The 20,287-nt window shown below is 43.4% G+C and overlaps 1 protein-coding gene across 1 annotated transcript in view; it reads left to right on the forward strand.

Annotated features, from left to right (window-relative positions):
* Positions 1-19,997: 19,997 nt before the first annotated feature.
* The window catches only part of LOC104288677 (nuclear receptor subfamily 0 group B member 2-like), a 15,566-nt gene continuing 15,276 nt past the window's right edge, over positions 19,998-20,287 (forward strand). Inside the window, exon 1 of the mRNA XM_009887518.1 lies at positions 19,998-20,070. Within this exon, the coding sequence (XP_009885820.1) occupies positions 19,998-20,070 (73 nt within the window). The remainder of the gene's footprint in view (positions 20,071-20,287) is intronic.

Consider the following 20,287-nt stretch of genomic DNA (forward strand, 5'->3'; position numbering starts at 1 on the left):
TTTTCTTTGTCTAGCTAATCTTACCTTACAACTTTTAAGAATAGGCATATTGTATTGCATGCTCTATTCTGCTTTCCCTTGGTGCTTATGGGGGAATCACTCTTTACTGACACCTTCAGCTAAAGAAAATGTGTTGTGTTTTACCTCTAAGACAGCTATTTCTGCAAAGATCCAGATGTAAAATGGCAGCTGTACTTAGCATGATTCTTCAGCTCACAACGTAACCTTTTTATGTGATTGCACACTGAGCAGTAGTAGCTTTATGGGTATCACTCATAGCACTATCATAATGTCTTGATCTGAAGTTAATAGCAAAGAAAAGAGATGGCGAGTTGTAAATACCTATCTTAACAGCAGTATTGGAGGAAAGACTTTATTTCAATGTGTTCTTGCTATCTTTCCTACCATTGATTTATCAGTTTTAATGACTTTATAGCCCCATAAGAACTGAAAAATGAGAGATGAATAGCAAACACTGATCTCAAATGATACATGAAATTCAGAAGTACAGTATTTTTTCCAAAACTTTAGTAGCTTTGATTTTTAAATGAGTTTCAGAGCTTGCTAATATAATAAAAGCACCCCTCAATAGGTGGGGAACTTTGTTCTTAATTCTGTCATATTCAAAGCAGTAAAATGATTCTTCAAATAATTTAGAAAAAAGTTCCTTAATGAAGAAAAGTGTTTCTATAATTTTATCAGGCCTCTGCTTAATGTCTGTGTTTCAAAACTCTAAGCCCTCACCACCTTCATATGCCAGTTAGGACTATCCTGCTGTGACAGAGCAAGAGCTTGTAAAAGGCCATTAATTATTCTGGGGTGTGGTGTTCCTGTGCCTGTTCAACACCTTCCCTCCTTTGTTTCAGGCTAGCAGTGATTCTCTGGATTACACAGGGAGAGTGATTAGGAGTGGGAACTCCTTCTGATACCAGCCCTTCTGCTCTCACCCTGGTCTGGGAGGAGGGCTGAAGCAGGGGGCAGAGAACGTGTGCTCACCCCAGTGATGGGGCACGTGCAGGAACAGCACATCTCCCTTGTAAGGGCAAACTTGGAATGATAAAATTAACTTCGTTGTTGATCTCACTGTTGTTATATGAAACAGATTGTAGCATCTCAATTAGTCATCTGCAAGGACAGGGGGAGCTATCCCATATTTCTAGGGAAAAAAGGTTAAAGACTTGTTCCCTGTAATGGTCCTGTTGTTTTTTGTCTTTTTTTTTTTTTAATCACAGACTTTAGTACCCCTGTGGAAGTTCAGTGGTATTTCAGGCATAATGAGTACATATGCTAATTGTACTCCGCTTGTCGGTTATATAAATGTTAAAGTTATAAAGCTTGAAGTTACAGAAGAAAAAATGTTAATGTTCTGCACCTTTCATATTCTAGATAGTTTGGGAGACTACTTATGGCATGGGAACTGAAACGCTATCTCTGGCTTTCTCTGGAGAGGGGGAGAAGAAGTATCAGCCTCTTCAGAAAACTTGTGAAGGAAATCTTTACTCTGCAGAAACATCTCACAAAGAGTTGTTATTGAAATGTCTCCCAACCACTTGTCCAGATTACAGATCTTGAAATATTTCTGCATAATTATTCTAATGTTATTGTTAACTTTCACTGTTTTGCTTTGCTGGTTAGTGTTGAATATGCAGAGAAACCATGCTACGTGCCTTATTTTTTTTCTATTGTAGTGTATGGTTTATCAATCCCTTTTCTTATTCTGTGACTGTTCAAGAACCCACAGGAAATACAGCTGTCAGGAGAGGGAGCTTATGAAAGAGGACTGGAGCTGATGAGAGGCAGTGGGCTGTTATCAGTCATCCCTTTTAAATAAAAATTTTCTGTTGCAAATGGGAAATTGATTTATACTCTTCCCCTGCCTCAATGATGATTTACAAGATGTCCACTTACCTTGGAGGCTGCCACTTCCTGCCCCTCAGTCTATTCCTGTTGGTTTTTTGCTTTGTAGACAGCCATTTCCCTTTTCAGATTTTGCTGGGATCCTAACAGTGTGTGTGAAGTAAAGAATGGCTATGCATGAGTAGCTGTAAAGGACAGAAAATACCAGTCTTAAATGTTGGGTAACAGAGGTTGCTGCCAGAAGCTTTCTCAAGATTGCAAAATGCCCATCATGCATTACTGTCACCTTCAAGGCCACAGTTCAGGACATTGTGTATGTATAAAATGGGGAGAGGTGGTGACTGACTAAACTGGAGAATGTCTGTTTGTAATTGCTGATACTGGATACATGTGTAATGCTGTATCAGCTAATAGTGAGTTACCACAGCTACATGAAGAGTAGAAAGGTAAATGAGAATGCTTCAGTAAGTTCCCTTTAGTAATTCTTGCTCGAAAAAGGGGTTTGGAAACTTACAACCTTTAAATCTAATACTGTGGTCCAAAAAACCTTTACTCAGCAGCTAATACTAAGAAAAGCCGAACTGCAGAAGGGCAACTTCCTTTTTTATTTATGGATGGGTTTAGTACTGCTGAGCCTGAACAGCTGTGTGTATAGTTGAAATTCAAAGACTAAATGGAGTTTAAGTTTTGAAGGCTCTGCTCTTATAGTCTGTCTTGGTGTGCCAACACCCAGAATTGAGTCCTTGACAAATATAAGAAAAGGAGGCTGTTCTTGCGTAACTCCCTGCTCTCGGGATACTTTTCCAAGGAACAAGACAAGTCTATCCCTGCAGCCCTGGAGGAGCCAGACTCCTGCTTCTCATCTGGCTTTCTTGAAGGCACTCCAGGCTCCTGCTGCTGAATGCGTAGCTTGGCAGGAAGGGAATGGTTAAATCCCTAACAGTAGAGAGTGCAGAGCAGGGTGTGAGTTACCTTCAGACTAAGTGGTCATATTGTCACTCTATTTTGGTCCCTCCTATGAGTTTCTATTGGTTCTTTAAGCACCTGATGGTGGTTTCATGCTAAACAGATAACTAATTCAGGCAGTAGTGATAAGTATCCGATTAAAAATTAAACAGTTGAAGTAAACTTGAGTTCTAGCCCACCTCTGAAGCCTAGCTTACTCCTGAGCTCCTCAGCAAGGATCACAGGTTAATCCCTGCAGGTGCCAGTTAAGGCAAGTAAGAGCTGAAAACTCTTTGCTGCTTCCTTCACGTTGCCTGCACTCCTGTGTTGCCTTGCTGCTCCCTCAGTTTGTGCGAGTTCTCTGCAGCAAGCATAAAACAATAGTACTTTTTATCATATTTGTATCTTAGACACTCATGGCTGAAATACATCCTGTTTCAGCTGAGTATAAACTGCTAATACAAAAGCACTCCCTTCCTGCTCAGTGCATGTACTGGCTCCCAACTCAGTTACCTGTGCCCACCTGCCAAGAGCACAAAGCCCGTCTGTCTGTCAGTGAGCTTGCAGAGTATGCCCTTGTTTGCTCACTGCTCCACATAAAGTAATTAAGAGATAAATCTTCTTGCAAGATAAAGGCTGTAAAGAATGGAGCAGGCAATGTAGTGTGATTACTTGTAGGATAGAGCTGTATACCTGTATGGAAACAGAAGGAGGCTTTGTGCAGCCTGCCCATACACTTTCATGGGAGTTGCTGAAATGAAACCTGAGATAAAAATCTGACTCTTCACCTCGATTCCTCCCCTTGACAGGTGGAATATCCACAGCTAAACAGTGATGCAATTCCAAGATGCCAGCTCTAATCAGATGAATTGCTAAAATCCAGCCAGCTTTTGCAATGAAAGAGGTGACTAATTTAATGAGGAATAGTGGTGCCACTGTTTTGAACCCTTAATAAACACAAGGAAAAGGTCAATGATTAAACAGCATCAGCCCATTGGTCTTGACTCTTACAGTATTGTAAAGATCTCTGGCTTGTCTCTGTACCCACTTAATGTGCATGTTATGTGATAAGTGCAAGTAAACTTTGAATACCTGCTTGTTACATGCTTTGTCTATCTCTGTCTCAGGGTTGGTTTTTTTCCCTATTTTACATAGCTGTTGAAAACCAATTAAAAATACAATTGAGTAACAATAAGGAAATATGAAATAGATTCTTGGCATTGATACTTGCTTCCTGTGCGGTCTTGGATAAAATATTTCTGTGAGTCTTTGCTCTTTACATTCCTTGTCTTGTCTGCTCACAGTTTGGCAGGAAGCTGTTAGGTACCATGGGACTGTACAATGCTTGTTGCGCTCAGTGACACTCTAGGGGATAGACCTCTTGATGGTGCTATTGCAGAGTGGCATCATATTTTGAAATATTCTTAACAGGGGGTAAAATTTGTCATCCACATGGTGTTTGGATGTGGATACAGTGGGGGTCTGATTTACGGATGCACAGCTTTGTGCAGTGGAAGGCAGTCACGTCCCCTCCACGGTGGCTGAGGAGCTGCTGTGCGGTGGAGGGACTCCTGAACCAGCCACCAGGAGCCACTGACCAAAGTGGGCAGAGGAAGGCCTGCAGCCTGTGAATGTTTCACTTTGCTGATGAATGGGCTAGCTATTGCGCTGTAATGCAAAACAAAATTTCTGTGGCCACCTCCGCTAGATGGGATTTGACTATATCTAGTGGCCTGGGCCCTTCAAGGAACTTGGCTGCTGAAACAGGATTTCCAAGTTCTCGATGGTTTGGGTAAAAGGCAGCAAGGTGCTCTTTTCCAATGAGCCAGCAGTGCCTGTTGGCATGGGCAGTGGTGGCACTGTAGTGCTTCAGGGAGTTTTACAGGTGAAAGTACCCATAGACAATAAGGTACCACAGTAACGAGACAAGCAGGAGTTTAGAGTCTTGAGCAGGACTTGGGTACCCGGCTCAAAGGTGAGTGTCTGCCTAAATCTCTTTCAGTCTGATCTTGGGACTCAGCAGAGGTCCAGCACTGCAAAGGTAAAGACATTTCCTAACTGCGGTGATGCGTGCTATCATGCAAATATGAGCAAAGAACTGGCTTTAGGGAGAGCAGATGAAGATTCAAAGAAATCCTGGCTTTCGGCACGTTGTTCACATTGAGTTAGAGAATGGTCCTGTTGCTGCTCTTGCTTCTCATCTTCTCTAGGAAGAGAAGGCTGTGACAGAAAAGCAGAGTAAGCTACCTGTGTTGGTGTTCAGAGCAGAGGAACTTGAAAGTTTTCATGTCAGAGCCTTGCTTTGTAAGAGATTAGTCCGAGGAACGATTTGAAATTGATGTGCCGGTAACAGTTTTTTAGGGCAGATGATGAAATGAGTGCTAACAGCTCTCCAGGCCCAGGTGCTATTGACTGAAGGAGTCGAGGAGTTTGCAGTAGCTTTGTGAGACATACTGTGATTTTTATTTATTTTTTTTTTAATTAGCCTTAGGAACACAGAAATGGAAGGCAGTAAATGTGATACTGATCTTCAAGAATGTTGGAGCATGTAAATTAGACTACTAAGTATGACTTACGTAATAAATAAATTGGAGAAAATATATTAAAGAGTGGAATGAAAGGGATACATGAATGAATATAAACTCTTGGGAAAATCTTTTGTAGAAAAATGATGCTTATGAATCTTAGTTCTTTCCACTGAGTCCATGAGCATGACACTCATATACAGCATATTTGTTTCTTTTTCCAAAAGCTACTAATGCAAGGTTCTTCAGCTCTTAACAGAAGATAAAACACCAAGACAAAGGAGGAAAATCTCAAGGGTAAGTGGGTGAGAGAAAGCTATGGAATCAGCAGTCAGTCATTCCCACCTAAGAAAGGTTACCAGTAAGGTGGGTCAAGGAGCTGTGGTAAAGCATGATCCCAAGCGATCTTAGGGTTAACAGCAGATTGATTGTTGATACAGGAGTATTCAGAAAAAGAAAACTTAGAGCTTCCTGTGGGAAAACAGAAGAATATCATATTAGTGATGAAATGGCAGAGGAAAGCCTATATTTGACAGAACACAAACAAGTTCACATGGGAGGAAAGTATCCTAATATAGCACCGAGGGCTTTGGAGTGGTATTCAGGGAACGTTCTTCTGCATCATGCCTAGTTCTCTGAAAATGTCTGCCCAACCCTTGTACTGCAGGAGCCAATTAGAATATTAATTATTAGGAAAGGAAGAGAACAAAACAAAATATTGATGTGCTGCTATATAAATGTGTTTGGTTTGAATGCTGTCTGCTGTTCTTGAAAAGGATCTAGTAAAACTAGAGAATGTGGGGAGAACCAGTGAAGGTGTCCAAAGAGATGGAACTACTCCCATAGAACACTGCGAGCTGTACGACTCCCTTAAACTCTATCACCCTGGCAGGGTGCTGGAGGGGGGAAAGGAGAGTTGCACAGGACTGGGAGCTGATGAAACGATCAGTCGGAATTTTCAAACTGGTGAAAGGAAGATACTGGGGTTTAGTACGCAAAATGTAATTACGTTTGAAATGAGGCTAGTGGGGTATATTGTGGAAGCCAAAGGTATAAGTGTGTTCAAAAAGAGATTAGATACATTCAAGGAGATTAGGATGATCCTTGGCACTGAAAATATGTGGTGTGGATGTAATCTTTGGCTTGGGAATTCTCCTTAAACCTCTGATACCCAAGTCTCTGGGATGTTTTGCCAGAGATGGAATCACTTATGTTGTTGAAAGGGTTCATGTCGGAAAAGGATATCAGACCACACTGCCTCTTGCTCTGACCCGCTGTGGCGAAAGTCAGATTCCTTAATTGGAGCCCTGTGGTTGGGTTTCTTTGGGTCCTACCTAGATACTTGATTCCATTCTCTGTACCTGTCAACACTGCAATTTTCGCAAGTGGCATTCAAATGTATTTGATTAGATACATCAGCGTCAACTGAAAAGCGGTCATGTTTTAGCAAGCGTTCTGTGTACCGGCAATGGCTTGACCATATCTGTACAACGTTATCTGGCATCCCACCTTTGTCTTCCACCTCAGCTGCTGCCTCAAGTAGTCATGCAGGTTTTGTAACTTCACTGTAACCTCCCTGCTGAGATCATACGCCGTACCTCAGAAGGGCACCTGGAAGCGAGGATCATGGCAAAGGCTTTTTGCCTGGATGCAAGCTGGGAGCAAGGCTGTGGGGAAAGCAAGTAGCAGAATAGTCAGCTACAGCTCTTTGTGGTGGGAGCAGTGTTCAGGTCTGCTTGTTAAAGGTTTGGTCTTACAGGTTCACTTTTAGGTCCTACCGATGCTCTATAACTTTCTCGACTCTGCTTTTAGCCACATACTGACATAGTTGGCACTAAGGTCCCGTTTTGCACATCGCCTGCTGATAATGCCGGCAGCAATTCCTAGGTCGGTGCAGGTGGCCATGTTCCAATAACCACTTTGGCACACTGGTGGTTTTTTTTTTTCCTACATGGGCAGGTCTATAACTAGTCCTGCAAAACTTGTTTAACTAGCCCCTCCTTTGCACGGTTCCCCATGTGCTCAGCCTTCCCACAGCACCTTGCCTCACACTTCGTTGTACGTATGTCCTTATTCCCTGTTTTGGGGCAATAGCTGGAAGCTTTCCAGTGGTGGCTTCATGGGGAAATGCCAGTTCAAGGAGTTCACAGTGTTCCTTTCAAATTCTTCTGGGTTTCACTTTTGACAGGTGCCTGGTATCATTGACCAACTCCTGCTGTAGTTCCTAGCATAAGGCCTCCATGTCCTGGAGTTTAGGTCCTTTCAGGATCTGGAGTAAACTTGCTGGAAAATAAGAAGCCCCACAGCATTTGCTGTTTACTTCATGGTCTTTCATTGTATCGGAGCATTCATTCCACCTTCAGCCACTGGTCAAGGATGTTTTGAGTTCAGGGAGGTTCTTCATGGAAGACTAGTGAAAAATAAACTTTCCTGGATATCAGACATCCTGCTTTTAACTATGTCTGGAAACCTATATGTTCCCAGAAGGGATGTGCGTAAGGACTAGTTGTGTAATGAGTTAATCCATGAATATTGCTCATGTATGAGTTGTGCATCCAAAGCTGGTGCATCCAAGCACATTTTCCGTAACAGCTTATTCATCTTACCTGGATACAGTAAACAGGAGTCATTACAAGTAGAGACTTGCTCATTCTTACTAACTAAAATATCATCTCTTTCTCTCTTAATTTTGCAATTATAATAATAACTTGAAGTCTATATTGAGATAAGATATCACAGAGGTTAATTTTAAGTATCTCTTAGAACATCATAGCCTAATAATGAAGAATTTCCTTTCCCTAAGAAAGGCCAAGCATAAAAGAAAGATGAAGATATTAAGGCAAGACTAGATGAAGCATCCACTTCCCTCTGCAGCAAAACCATGCTGTATTTCCTGGTGTGAATGGATCCAATTTAAAAAAAAAAAAAGCCTGACCAGAAACAGGGAGGTGCTGCGTCTCCACTCTTCTGCCTTGTGAGCTGTCAAGAGCCTCTCTGGGAGGGTGAGAAACTGTCTGGTGCCCTCCTGCTCTCTCCTGGCCTTCCTTCTGCTGGGCTAAGTGAGTCAGGCTTTTCTGTAGAGTGTCTTCATGACCCACCTAGTAACCTGCCTTTGCCCTTTCACGCATCCTGCTTAGCCACGTTCAGAGAAGATAAATTGAAAATGAAAGTATTTCAGAAATCTTACCAGGTGCCTTTTGGAAGGAAATGTTAACATTACTTTTGTCTTTTCAGGGAATATTTTTCTGAGTACAATCCCTAGGCTGCATCCTTCTTGGCTTAAGCACTCGTGATTGATAACAAATAAAAAATGACTAATACAGAACTCTCCCTCCCTCCCTCTGCTTTCTTTCACCTCCGACTGTGAAGCTCAAAGCACACAGGTGAAATGCTTTGGCTTTGGTTCTAGGTGCTTGACCTGCTCTTTGTATGATTGAGTTTACTGTGACTTATTTTTACCCCTACCCATGAAGATAACCACCTAGACCAATGAATTACCGATCCTGAATTGAGGATGACAAAGGCAGAGGTAATGTTAAATTTCATTAGAATGCTGGTTTTGTCATTAATGAAAATATTAGCTGTGATCCTTAAACTTTGAAGGAGCTCTAAGAGCCCCTTTCAGCCTACTGAAATACATCTTGCTTTGCACCGCGCTCCTCAGGCTTCTGATTTCTTTTTGACCAGCAGGATGACATCCAAATTCACATGACGGGCAACACCAACGTTAGTACTGTATCTTGTCATCTGTCTTAAGGGTTCACTTTTTCCCCATTTCAGGCAGTGAGAAGCTGTTGTGCCAAAGGCTGTATGTGAAGATATGTGCAATACATCCTGACTCTCAGGAGGAACAAAATTCTTTAGAAGGGTCTGATTTATCATTAATAAGTTCCAGATGTATTTTGTGTCACTTTCCACGTTATTATTGTTGCATACTTTTCCTCTTAAATCTAGACATTCCAAGATGGCGATCAGTGCCTTCCCTTGAGTGCAAATGAAGTTGCCCTTCCCATTCCAAAATTATGGAATTGTGCAACATCGTGCTCAGTTTCAGTGGCCGTGTTGCCTTTGCTCCATGGAGACTTTATGGTCCTCACTGAAAACAGAGTCAAAGAATTGGTTTCTTTTGGGGTTACACATAAATTTAGTTACCTGTATATTGTTCTCATTTCCCCTATGGCCTTTTACATATGAGAGAAGATCTTATTGTTTAAATAGCCTTTGCAAGGTCAATCTTAGCTTACCTTTTAGATGAGAAATAATTTTTTTTGGAAGGTTCTCAAATTTCTTATGTCTGGAATTTATGCTCTTTCAGATTTTAAAAATCAAAAGTCTTGTTCTTAGATCTACTTTTATTTATTTGTCCTGACACTTTATTTTAATCTGTGATCCCTTATTATTTCTAAAAGAAAAATCTTTCAACCCTTCTATTGTCCTTGCTTAAGAAAATGAAATCGACTGGCTTTTGCTCTTACAGATTTTGGGGCTATTTAGTAAAGAGAAATGTCCCTCTCCGGGTTGTGTCTCAAACATTTATTTTTTATCTTCCCCCTTCCTACCCCCCTCCAATTTTTTTGAGGATGCCAACCTCCCACAAGGGTATAGCGTATAGTGATATTTAGTCTCTGGTTTATCCCCTATGCTCTCTAGACAGCAATCCTTTCCTGTAGGCAGTGCTGCTGCCCAGGGTGGTAGATGTGGATGTCATCTGCTGGTCAGAAAGGAATCAGAAGCCTGAGGAGCTTGGTCTGAGGCAGAACCATAAATCAGTGGCCTCCTCATGCTGCTGGTATGGTGTGGCCACAGATCTGCCCAAGGAGCATCATTTCAGCTGAGGCCAGGGCTGGGGCTTGCTGAGCCCCCAGGAACTGACTAGAAGAGGCTTCCTCAGCAGAAGGATGTTCAGCTGCATCTTCTACGCCCCAAGCTCAGTGGCTTGCCCTGATCATAAAATTGTCTTTTAATTGCTTAATGTTGCATTTCGGATGTAACTACAGCTTCCTGGTTGTCCTTGCATTAATGACTGCCAGCTTTTTATGTGCGCTATGACTGCATCAAAATCAGATCTGTACCAGTGGCAAGCAGAGTGCAGGTTTCACAGAATGGTCAGGGTTGGAAGGGACCTCTGGTGATCATCTAGTCCAACCCCCCTGCCAGAGCAGGGTCACCTACAGCAGGTTGCACAGGATGGTGTCCAGGCAGGTTCTGAATGTCTCCAGAGTGGGAGACTCCACAACTTCTGTGGGCAGCCTGTTCCAGTGCTCTGCTACCCTCAAAGAAGTTCCTCCTCGTGTTTAGATGGAACTTCCGATGTTCAAGTTTATGCCCATTACTTCTTGTCCTATCACTGGGCACCACTGAAAAAGGAGCGTTCCCATCCCCCTGGCACCCTCCCTTTAAGTATTTGTAAGTATTGATAAGATTCCCCCTCAGTTTTCTTTTCTCTATACTAAAAAGACCCAAGTCCCTCAGTCTTTCCTCCTAAGAAAGTAGCCCTCTGTAGCCCCTTCGTTTGCTTCCTTTGCAGTAATTCAACTGTCCCAAAGCGTCACAGTCAGAACAAATCAGTGCTGATGCGTGGTGTGGTTTTCTCTTCATACTGTTGTCAGGTACTGTCCTGGGGTATGTTGTCATTAGTGATCACGTTCTAGAGCAATATGTCATTGTCCAGTCAATGTCAAATTGATACCAGCAGTGGTAAAAGAGCCAGTATGCCAGTGTCACCAGTCCCTTCTCTTCTTCGCATGCACCTGTATTTTTGGCATAAAACTGTCAGGTCTTGACAAGGTCTTAAATCCACCTATTCATTTCAAGCTAACACAAAATATCTTTTAGCTTTCTTAGATCTCTGTACCTATATGTATATTTTATTAGTCACAGTCTAGGTGCCCTTAAAAGGTTCCTACCTGTACTGACAGTTTCCTCATATGACAGTAAGATGTTCATAATATTTTGCATTCATAGCTCTACCTTTTTTTCTGGTATGGTTTTGTTTTGAGTTACGGCTCTTGTAATTGTTGTCTGAGCTGTACGATACTTTACTGACACACCACTGGCTCTGGACTATATTTTAGCTCACTTCTGATGGATCCTCAGGGAAAAATATCTGCACTCACCAAATCTCTCCCAGGTTGGCATTTGATTTACAAATTACACGTGTTGACTTCAAACACACGGAGCCTTTTAGCAGCGTCTGAAAGGTGTGTTTCTGGAGGCTGTTGATCACAAATGTTTTTTTTGTCCAGAGTCAGACAACACTAGTCTCCAATGGAACAGGTCTAAAATTTTATGAGTGTATGCTGTGACTGAACCTGCTGTTTCTGCTCAAACACGCTGGTTATTGGTGTATGTTGGTGCCTGGTCCACATACTACCAGCCCTTGGGCCGAACCATGTGCTGCTGGTGTTTTAAGAGTACAATGCCCATGTGCTCCTTCAGTGCTTTAAAGTTACTGTAATCAGATTCTTTTTAACTCCTGAGGCTGTTGATCACAAATGGGTTTTTTGTCCAGAGTCAGACAACACCGGTCTCCAATGGAACAGTTCTAAAATTTGTTATGAGTGTATGCTGTGACTGAACCTGCTGTTTCTGCTCAAACACGCTGGTTATTGGTGTATGTTGGTGCCTGGTCCACATACTACCAGCCCTTGGGCCGAACCATGTGCTGCTGGTGTTTTAAGAGTACAATGCCCATGTGCTCCTTCAGTGCTTTAAAGTTACTGTAATCAGATTCTTTTTAACTCCTTCAAGAGTTAAATCTTTACTAGGATTTGTATCGGTGTTTTGGACACTTTTGCATGGGAATGCTCTGAAGCAGCTCATTCAGCTAAATTAGGTAGTTGTTTCTGAACTTAGTTAACTGTTTTAAGGAAGTTTGTATTCTTTCCTGCTCTGCTAGACAGTTGTTTCCAATTGACTCCAGTTGACCACGACTTCTCTGCCTAGGAATGCTCCTTGTAATAAACAGTTTGCCGTAGCTCCAGTCTTATATTGTCAGTTCTTTCCGCAGCTGCTCAGAAGATTAAGTCATGCTTGACCAACCTGATTGCCTTCTACGATGAAACGACCGGATCTGGGGATGAGGGGAGAACAAGGGATGATGTTTACCTCAACTTTAGCAAGGCTTTTGACACTGCCTCCCACAATATTCTTGTACACAAGGCAGGATATTAACGACTGGGTGGATGGATGGACAGCTAGAAGATGGGTGAAACACTGTTTGGATGACTGGGCTCAGAGGGCAGCGGCTAATGGGCTGTGCTTTACACCCCTGCAGTGCTTTTCACTGGGATGTGACCTATTCAACATCCTCACCAATGGCCTGGAGGAGGATGCAATGTGCCCTCATCAAATTTGCAGATGATAAATGCTTGAGGGCAGGGCTGCTTTTTCTGGGCAGGCTTGAGGAATGGGCCAACAGGAACCCCATAAAATTCATCAAGGACAAAAGCTAAGCCCTGCCCTGGGGAGGAGGATCCCTGGGCACCAGGACAGGCTGGGACTACCTGGCTGGGGAGCAGCTCTGAAAAGGCCACAACGGGCAGCGAGCTGTGAATGTGCATCAGCGCCTGCATTGCCCTTCTAACAGACCTCTGCCCATAGCTGAGGTAAATTAGCTAAGCATATAGCTGTTAAATTAAGTTTTACATCACCCACCATGATTCAAGTCCTCTCTAGTAGTAGCATGACTTGCCCTATGACCTCTGAGCAGGAAGCTCAGACAGGCTCATTGGATAGTCTTAAACACAAGGGTTTATTTGTTTTTGTTTTTTTAAACTGATGTAAACTTGGTGTCAGGGTCTTTTTATTTCCACTCTAGCGTCTTGTGATCTTCCTTGTCTTCTCTAAGGGTGTCTGTTGGAGCCTATGCTGCCCCCATCTCTTTCTGATGTGACAAAGAGCGTGGTACATTCGTAACATAAACATGGGAAGGAGGAAGACGTAAATGGGGCCTGTGTCTTTTCTAATGTGCTGTTAACCTATATGTCCAGTTCCCTGCCGATTATGGCATTATCTTTATTTCTGACTTTTGTCTGTCTTCTGCTGTGACAATGATGTATACTGTGAAGAGCAGTCATTCTGGCACCTGTTTCCAGTTAAATGTTGTGGTCTCTCTTGATGACTAGCAGCACACCTGGCTCAGGACTCATGCTGGCTTCACAGATCTGCTTTGTGCAGTGCACAGACTGCGCCTTCACCCTTATTATGTGACGCAGACCTCCCAGAGGAGCATCCTTCCCTCTGCCACTGTGGCTGTGTCTGCTCTGGTAGGTAGAGCAGACATGGGCCCCTTCCCTCTCCATGAGGGCTGGGGCACAGCGTGGCTCACATCCATACACCTGACCTTGCTTCTGTCCCTGACTAGGGTTGTCTCGCCCAAGCTCGCTCTCCTGAGCTTGTGCTGTCCCTTGAATTTTCTGGGAAGGGAGTAGCTGGCTCAGGCAAAACTTCTGGTGGGTAGTTTGCCACCACTGAAGCAGTAGGTGGCAAAAGGGAGTATTTCACAGCTGTTGGCACATGGAGGTGACTGGGCGGCACATCGGGAGGGGTTGCTGTCAGGCAATTCGGCATCAACCACTGATTTCCAGAGGACGGCAAACAATACTGCATCTGGGAAGGGAATCAAGATCAACGGCATTTGGGCCCTGAAACTCCTCGATTTTCTGCTTACCCCTTGGAAACATCAGGAGGGTAATGCTGCAACCAAGGCTTTTTTGTGGGTTTTTTTTGGTGTGTGGGGTTTTTTCCCCTGCTAAATCAAATAATTTATTGAAAAAGAAATTTCCCTAACTGAGTTGAGAAATTCTTGGTCTGGCACTCTTTTAGTGTTGAAGCATGTTTATTCCTCTGGCACTGCAAAGGGCTCTTAGGGCGGGCACGCGCTGTGTTTGCAGTCTGGGGTTGCAAACCGGAGAGCACAGACCCCACTCGGGAGCAGGACTGGGCTGTAACACCTTTCTGGGTGTTTTGCAGCCACTTGAGGGCACCATAGTATTGCCGATAGAGTTTTTGCTAACTGCATGGTGGCCTGTTCCCTGCATTTTAAAGGAATCTTTTAGAAAAAAAGCAATTTATTTAAAACCCCTACCATCTTGTGAGAATGCCTATTTCTGATCTGTTTTATCTTCTGCTGCATTATGGGCATTTAGCCATAGCACACAACGCTCTCTGTTATGGTACACATCTTACACCAACTCTTTCAGTAACTCCTAACAGGGAGATGAGCTTTGTGGATGACCAGACTCAAATGGAGAAAAAAATGAGTGATTTAGCACTGAGCTCTTGTGAGATATGAGCTTTGCTTGGAGAACCAGGGTGGGGACAACTCATTTGAGAAGGGTTTGAAAACCAAAGGCAGCAGCTGTGCCCAGCATCGTAGGTAGGATGAGCACGCAGCCCCCCATGCCATCGCTCCGGCAGGCAAAGCCTCCTCCACTGAGATGCTGAACTGCTTCTTCCTCCCCTTCTCCCACCCCTGCCCGCTTCCCATCCTTCCTCTCCCTTCACGCACTGCTTTACTCTCGGCCTCAGATGTTTCCAGCAGCAAAAAGGCTAAAGCAGTCATGGTTTTTATTGCCCTCTGCAACATCCCCTGCAGGCAGGGGTAGGTCCAGATTTGGGTGCAGTTGCATTCGCGCGGCAGAGACAGTCCCTTAAAACAAGAAGGTCACCTTCATGCGGCTCAGCCCGGTTATCGCACAGCTCCCGAGAGCAGCGGGACCCAAGCAGCCTCGAGTCGCCCTGTGCCCACTCAAAGATGCGGCGACTTGTCTTCTGTTGCTCGAAGGAGGGCGATGCTGACGGTGCCTGATGGATGGTTATTTGCTGGTTTTAGGGGGTGTGTGTGTCTGAATTTTGGCAGGGAGGGTTGGCTGAGGATCTGACTAAACTAGAGAGGGCAAAAAGGTGGTCTGTTCCTGCTAGGGACAATTGCTAGCCATGCAGGAGCGCTTCAAAGCACTGCAGAGAGCTGCCCAGGGAAAATTCCCGAGGGATACTTTTTATTCCTCTGAGGTAATAAGCTTAAATTCAAAGGAGGAGGTGTGTGCTTCTCTGGAAAGTGCTGCAGGCCTTGGAGTTGTGCCCCAAAAGTGTTTCTGTTTGTATTTCAGAGGCTGGGCCACTGCAGGCTTGTCAGCACAAGAACAGGCTCCCAGATGCATAAAGCGTCAGTAGGAGAGATCTGTCCTACAAAGCGAGAAAGAGCATGAGTAGATTTAATCTGGGGCTCGTCCCAGGACCCCGAAGGGCCCTGTGTTGGCAGGGCACCAGGCGAAGAATCAGGAAAAATGGTTTTGAGTCTCAAATCTACCGCTGGGTTGTGTGACAAAACTGTATGGCCTCTCTGAGCCTCAGCTTCACGAGCTGCACATTGCGCTTAATTATGCTCAGATTCAGTGGCCTAAAATTTAAGGGTGTCGTTGCTGCCTAGATTTGCTTTTGTTATTTATGGCCTCGTTGAGGACCTTATCTGTTTCAGTGACTCATCTCTTCCACAGCTCCTCTGCAACAGATGAAATTTCACCCGGATAAAAGGCTTCAGGCAGGCTGGCGTTGGTCTAAGGGGTGGGAAAGACGAATGCCTCTTGTCACTGGGTCAGCTGCGTGCTCGCCAAATATTTATCTCTCTGAGATTTTAGCTTTGTTGAATGAGGTTGGTGATCAGGCTGTGAGATTTGGGACCAGCCATTCCAGTGAGTTTGTGCCAGCTGGGGGTGAAGCACAGCCCGTGCTCTCCACAGAGGCTGCAAATTGGACGATGGCTGGTTTTTATGAACTGTTTGGAGAAGGAACATCAGTATAAATAATTCCTTGGATTTCCATGGTGAGAACCCAGCTGTCTCCCTCTTGCAGAGCTGTCGTACTGGGAGTGCTGCATGAGGGTCTTCTGCCTTCCTGGTCAGCTGGTGGTACCTGGACTCTCTCTTGCTCCACATTCAACATGTAGTTTGACAGCCCAGGGATCAACTCCACAACTTGTTGTGTGTGTTCCTCTGTCACACCAGCTAGTCAACCAATTTTCTGTAAAGGAGTCAGAACTATGAACTGCGAACGTTGACTTCAAGGGCATTTCTGAGTCACCCTTTTAAAGCAGTTTGGTATAGGTGTCAGAAAAAAATGGTTCCTGTGCACCAGCATCTAAGAGATGACTGTTTAACAGGCACCTGCACAGTTCAGAAAGGCATTGAGAAACAGGCTTGACTGTATGCTTTTGTGGGGTGTTTCTACCACCTCCAGAGACCTGTAGGGTCTCCTCCGGTTGTCTATGAACTCTGCACTCTCCCTTCGAGGTGCTGGGTAGCTCAGCTCTGCGTCTCTGTCTTCAGCTCCCTTCCCTTGCTGCCTAATTGCTCCATAAATGCCACGAGGAGTGGTTACCTGCGAATCCCTCTCGTTCCTTGTTTTCTTTCACATAAATCCATTAGCTTGGCAGCTTCTAGTGCCTTTACGCCTCGGCTTCTTCAGTGCACATTTTTCATATAAGTTCTTACTTTGACACAAGTGGCCCTCCTGGCCACCATCTCTGATGCAGTAAAATCATAGAATCACAGAATCGCTAAGGTTGGAAGGGACTTTTAAGATCATCAAGTCCAACCATCAATCTACCCTGACAAAACCACCTCTAAACCATGTCCCTAAGCACCACATCTACCCTTTTTTTAAACACCTCCAGGGATGGAGGTGTTTAAAAACCATCCATCTGTGTCGTCGCAGTCATTGCAAACCTGGTTTGTATTTCTAGCTCTAACTTGTACAGCAGCAGCACCCAAAATAACCTTTGCCCCCTCCCTGTTTTCATTTCACACAGAAATCCTATTCATCCCAACTGGCTGAAATACCTACGTGCAGTGGAACATAGAGATGAAGGTGTGAAGGACTTTGTCAATAACTTTAGGTGGGGATACACAGCTTGCTTTTGTTTTTTTCCTGCCCTATGCCTCTTGTGACTATAACCCGGGAAATCAGTATTGGAATTACATCACTGGAGAGAGGTGCAGCAAGAAGGGATCAGTCCTAAGTGATGTTAGCCGGGGAAAGCAGCTCCTGGGCTTTCTCTTGGACTGCTTTGAAAAACAACAAAGCATAGGCAAAAACCTGCTTAAAGAGGCCTACTTGTGCTTAAATACATGCATGTGAAAATGATGATTTTATTTTTTACAAAATAAAACCATCTGGTGTCTTTGGAAAGTTGACATTAAAGCACAGGTTTCACAGTGTGAAAACAAAATCAAAGGCATCCTACTTGAGGCTTGGTGTCAAATGGTACTCGCTGCATTGTGGCTTTGCAACGTAAACATGGTCATGTCAGACTAGAGATGAACATTTTCCATTAATTTTACTTGTTGCATAAACAAGATGGGATTATGTGTATTTTTACTTTTGAAACGGCATATTTAGCAAGCACGTGCTGCTGCTGGATCCCAATTAAAGGTTAACTACAGCCAGCTGTCATATTGGTCTCTTATCAGTTGTTTTCCATCTGTGAAGTCGACCTGCGTATAATTCTCTGTCCTTGGATTTTGCAATTGCATCTGGGTAGTTTGGTTTACCTTTAAGACGATTGGAGTGAAAATAAATAACAGAGTCATGGAGATCATTGTCAGATCAAAAGTCACTGGGTTCATGCATAGAAGTACCAGGTGTGTGGTCATCATCCTGTCGGTAGCTGATCCATCTTGAACATTCAGGCACTCAGAAGCGTACCTCGATTTGTCAAGTGATGGAGTGAGAAAAAAGGAGTCTTGGAAACAGAGCGACAGAGCAAAGCTTCATAATACTCTATAAACATGGAAGTATTTTTCCATCACTACTGCTTTTGGTATTTGTATTACCATAAATAGCACCTGTTACACGTGATACTTGCTGGGGTATATACCCTCATGTATGCGTATCTCAGAAATAATGACATATGATAATCAGAGTTAATCTGCCTTCCATTTTTACTTTCACATTTAGAAATGTTCTGGGGTTTTTTGAGAGGAACGAGGTAGGATGCACCTGTAAGTTGCTAGAGCATGTTTACTTCTTATATTAATTTGTTTTGTGATGATTCCAAAGAAGGTCAAGGTCCAGTTGTTTTAGTTGCTCTACAAATGCCCAGTGACAAACGAGCACACAAAGCAGAAGGCAGGAAAGAGAGGGCTTGCAGAAAACATTTGATTGTAAAGGAAGTTAATGCACATTTTGATGTATCTTCCCATGCCGTTGTTTCTTTTAGCATTTTTGAATCATAATATCAGTTATGTGCAGCTAAGGCACATCCAAACCCAACCACTCGTGGTGTGATTTCTTGTGGGCAACAGTGCCAGAAATGCTTTATTTGCAGGGAAAAATTATTTTGCTGTTAGAAAATAGAATTAAAGGGAAAAAAAAAATCTTCCTGCATTCTTGTTTATTGTCTTTGAGATTAAAAGTTTCATAGTAAACTCCAAGCTCGGACAGTGAAGTGTTAATTTCTTAATAAATAATAACAACGATCAACAATAACCAGCAATGATACTTTTTTCTCAGTAATTTCCTTTTATTTGTTTGCTTCCTTGGTTGTTCTCTTCTTCCAAACGCCTCCTTCTGTTGAGATCTCAGTGTCGGGATTTAATATGTAACAGAATGCACAAAGACCTCGCTCTTAATCTCGCCTTTATCCTTTTCAGCATCAAAGTGGTTGCGTGATCATGTGGCATCTAAATCGTTTTCATGGGTTTACTGTACATGGCAGAGGTGTAATAAAACTGGAACTGGAGCACTTCAGTGCTGCTGCACTGACGAAGTCATTCCCTTTGATGACATCAATACTTGTGCACCTACTCTTTTGTCAAAATGTCCTCAGGGATATTTGTCAGAAGAAAGTTTGATCTTCCAGAGACCTCTTCCTCTCCTGTTATTAGGATTATTTAGTGGGGTGGGATTTGCTATGTTTTACCCATTTTTTTCCTGTTTTCTTGCTGCCTGAAATGACATTTTGGGTCTAGACATGTGTTTTTTGATGTTCTGTTAACAATCTGCTAATCCGCCGTGCACACTGAAACGCAAATTCAAACAGAAGGCGAGGAAGGCTAGCTAATGAAACAGCTAAACCTCTGCTTGGTGTTTTTTTCAAGCCATACAGCTTGCTGTGGACACATGAAGTTAGGAGGGAAAAAGAAAGTTCTTCCAGAAATAAATATTTTTAGCTAATCTGCATGGCGCTTTTAATATATTCTATATTTTTTAAACACATTTGTTAAAGTGACATCTTGTTTTGACATTTAAAATAAAAACAGAATTACTTTTTTTCCCCATTTGTTTTGACTTCATTTTTTCTTCAGATTTTGGGGGTTTAAAGGTGACGCTCAAAGTCACAATGAACTGAACGTCTCATGTTGATAGTTGCTGAAGAGAAAATGTGTGTGAAATTAAAATTTTCATGTTTGTGCTCTACTGGGTGTTCCGTTCTTATATTTGGTCTGAAAAACCAATCTATTCTTTGCCACAGTTCATAGTTTATTAATAAAGTAGTGTTAGTGTGCATGATAGCAAACAGAGCAAATGTGAACACTGTGCTTCTAAATGCTGCTTCTGTTACCGAACGGGTTGCAGAGCCTGGTTCCCATGCTCAACGCAACTGCATAGCAAACAAAATCACTGGTGGATGCCCTCAGATGGGAAACGCTGCTGCTGCCTGTGAGCGAGATGGAGCAGATGGGGAAGCTGCAGCAGGATCTTCCTTCGCAGCCACCTCCTGCAGGTCCTGACACATGTAAAGGTATGCAGGACATTATTAGTCAGGTTAACATGCAACAAAAATCATTATTGCTGCCACTGCTTTTGCTGTGGATCGTAATTTCTCATGTCTGGAAAAATGCCGTAAGAGGAGTTCTGTCTTTGGAATACCCATGCTGGGCACAGTCATCATTTCCATGTCCTGCATAACCTGAAGTGTTGGAGGGAGCCCTGCCCCAAAAGCCCTGGTAAAAGTGAGA

The sequence above is a fragment of the Charadrius vociferus genome, unplaced genomic scaffold (assembly GCF_000708025.1).
Source record: "Charadrius vociferus isolate BGI_N301 unplaced genomic scaffold, ASM70802v2 scaffold185, whole genome shotgun sequence".
Lineage (NCBI taxonomy): Eukaryota > Metazoa > Chordata > Aves > Charadriiformes > Charadriidae > Charadrius > Charadrius vociferus.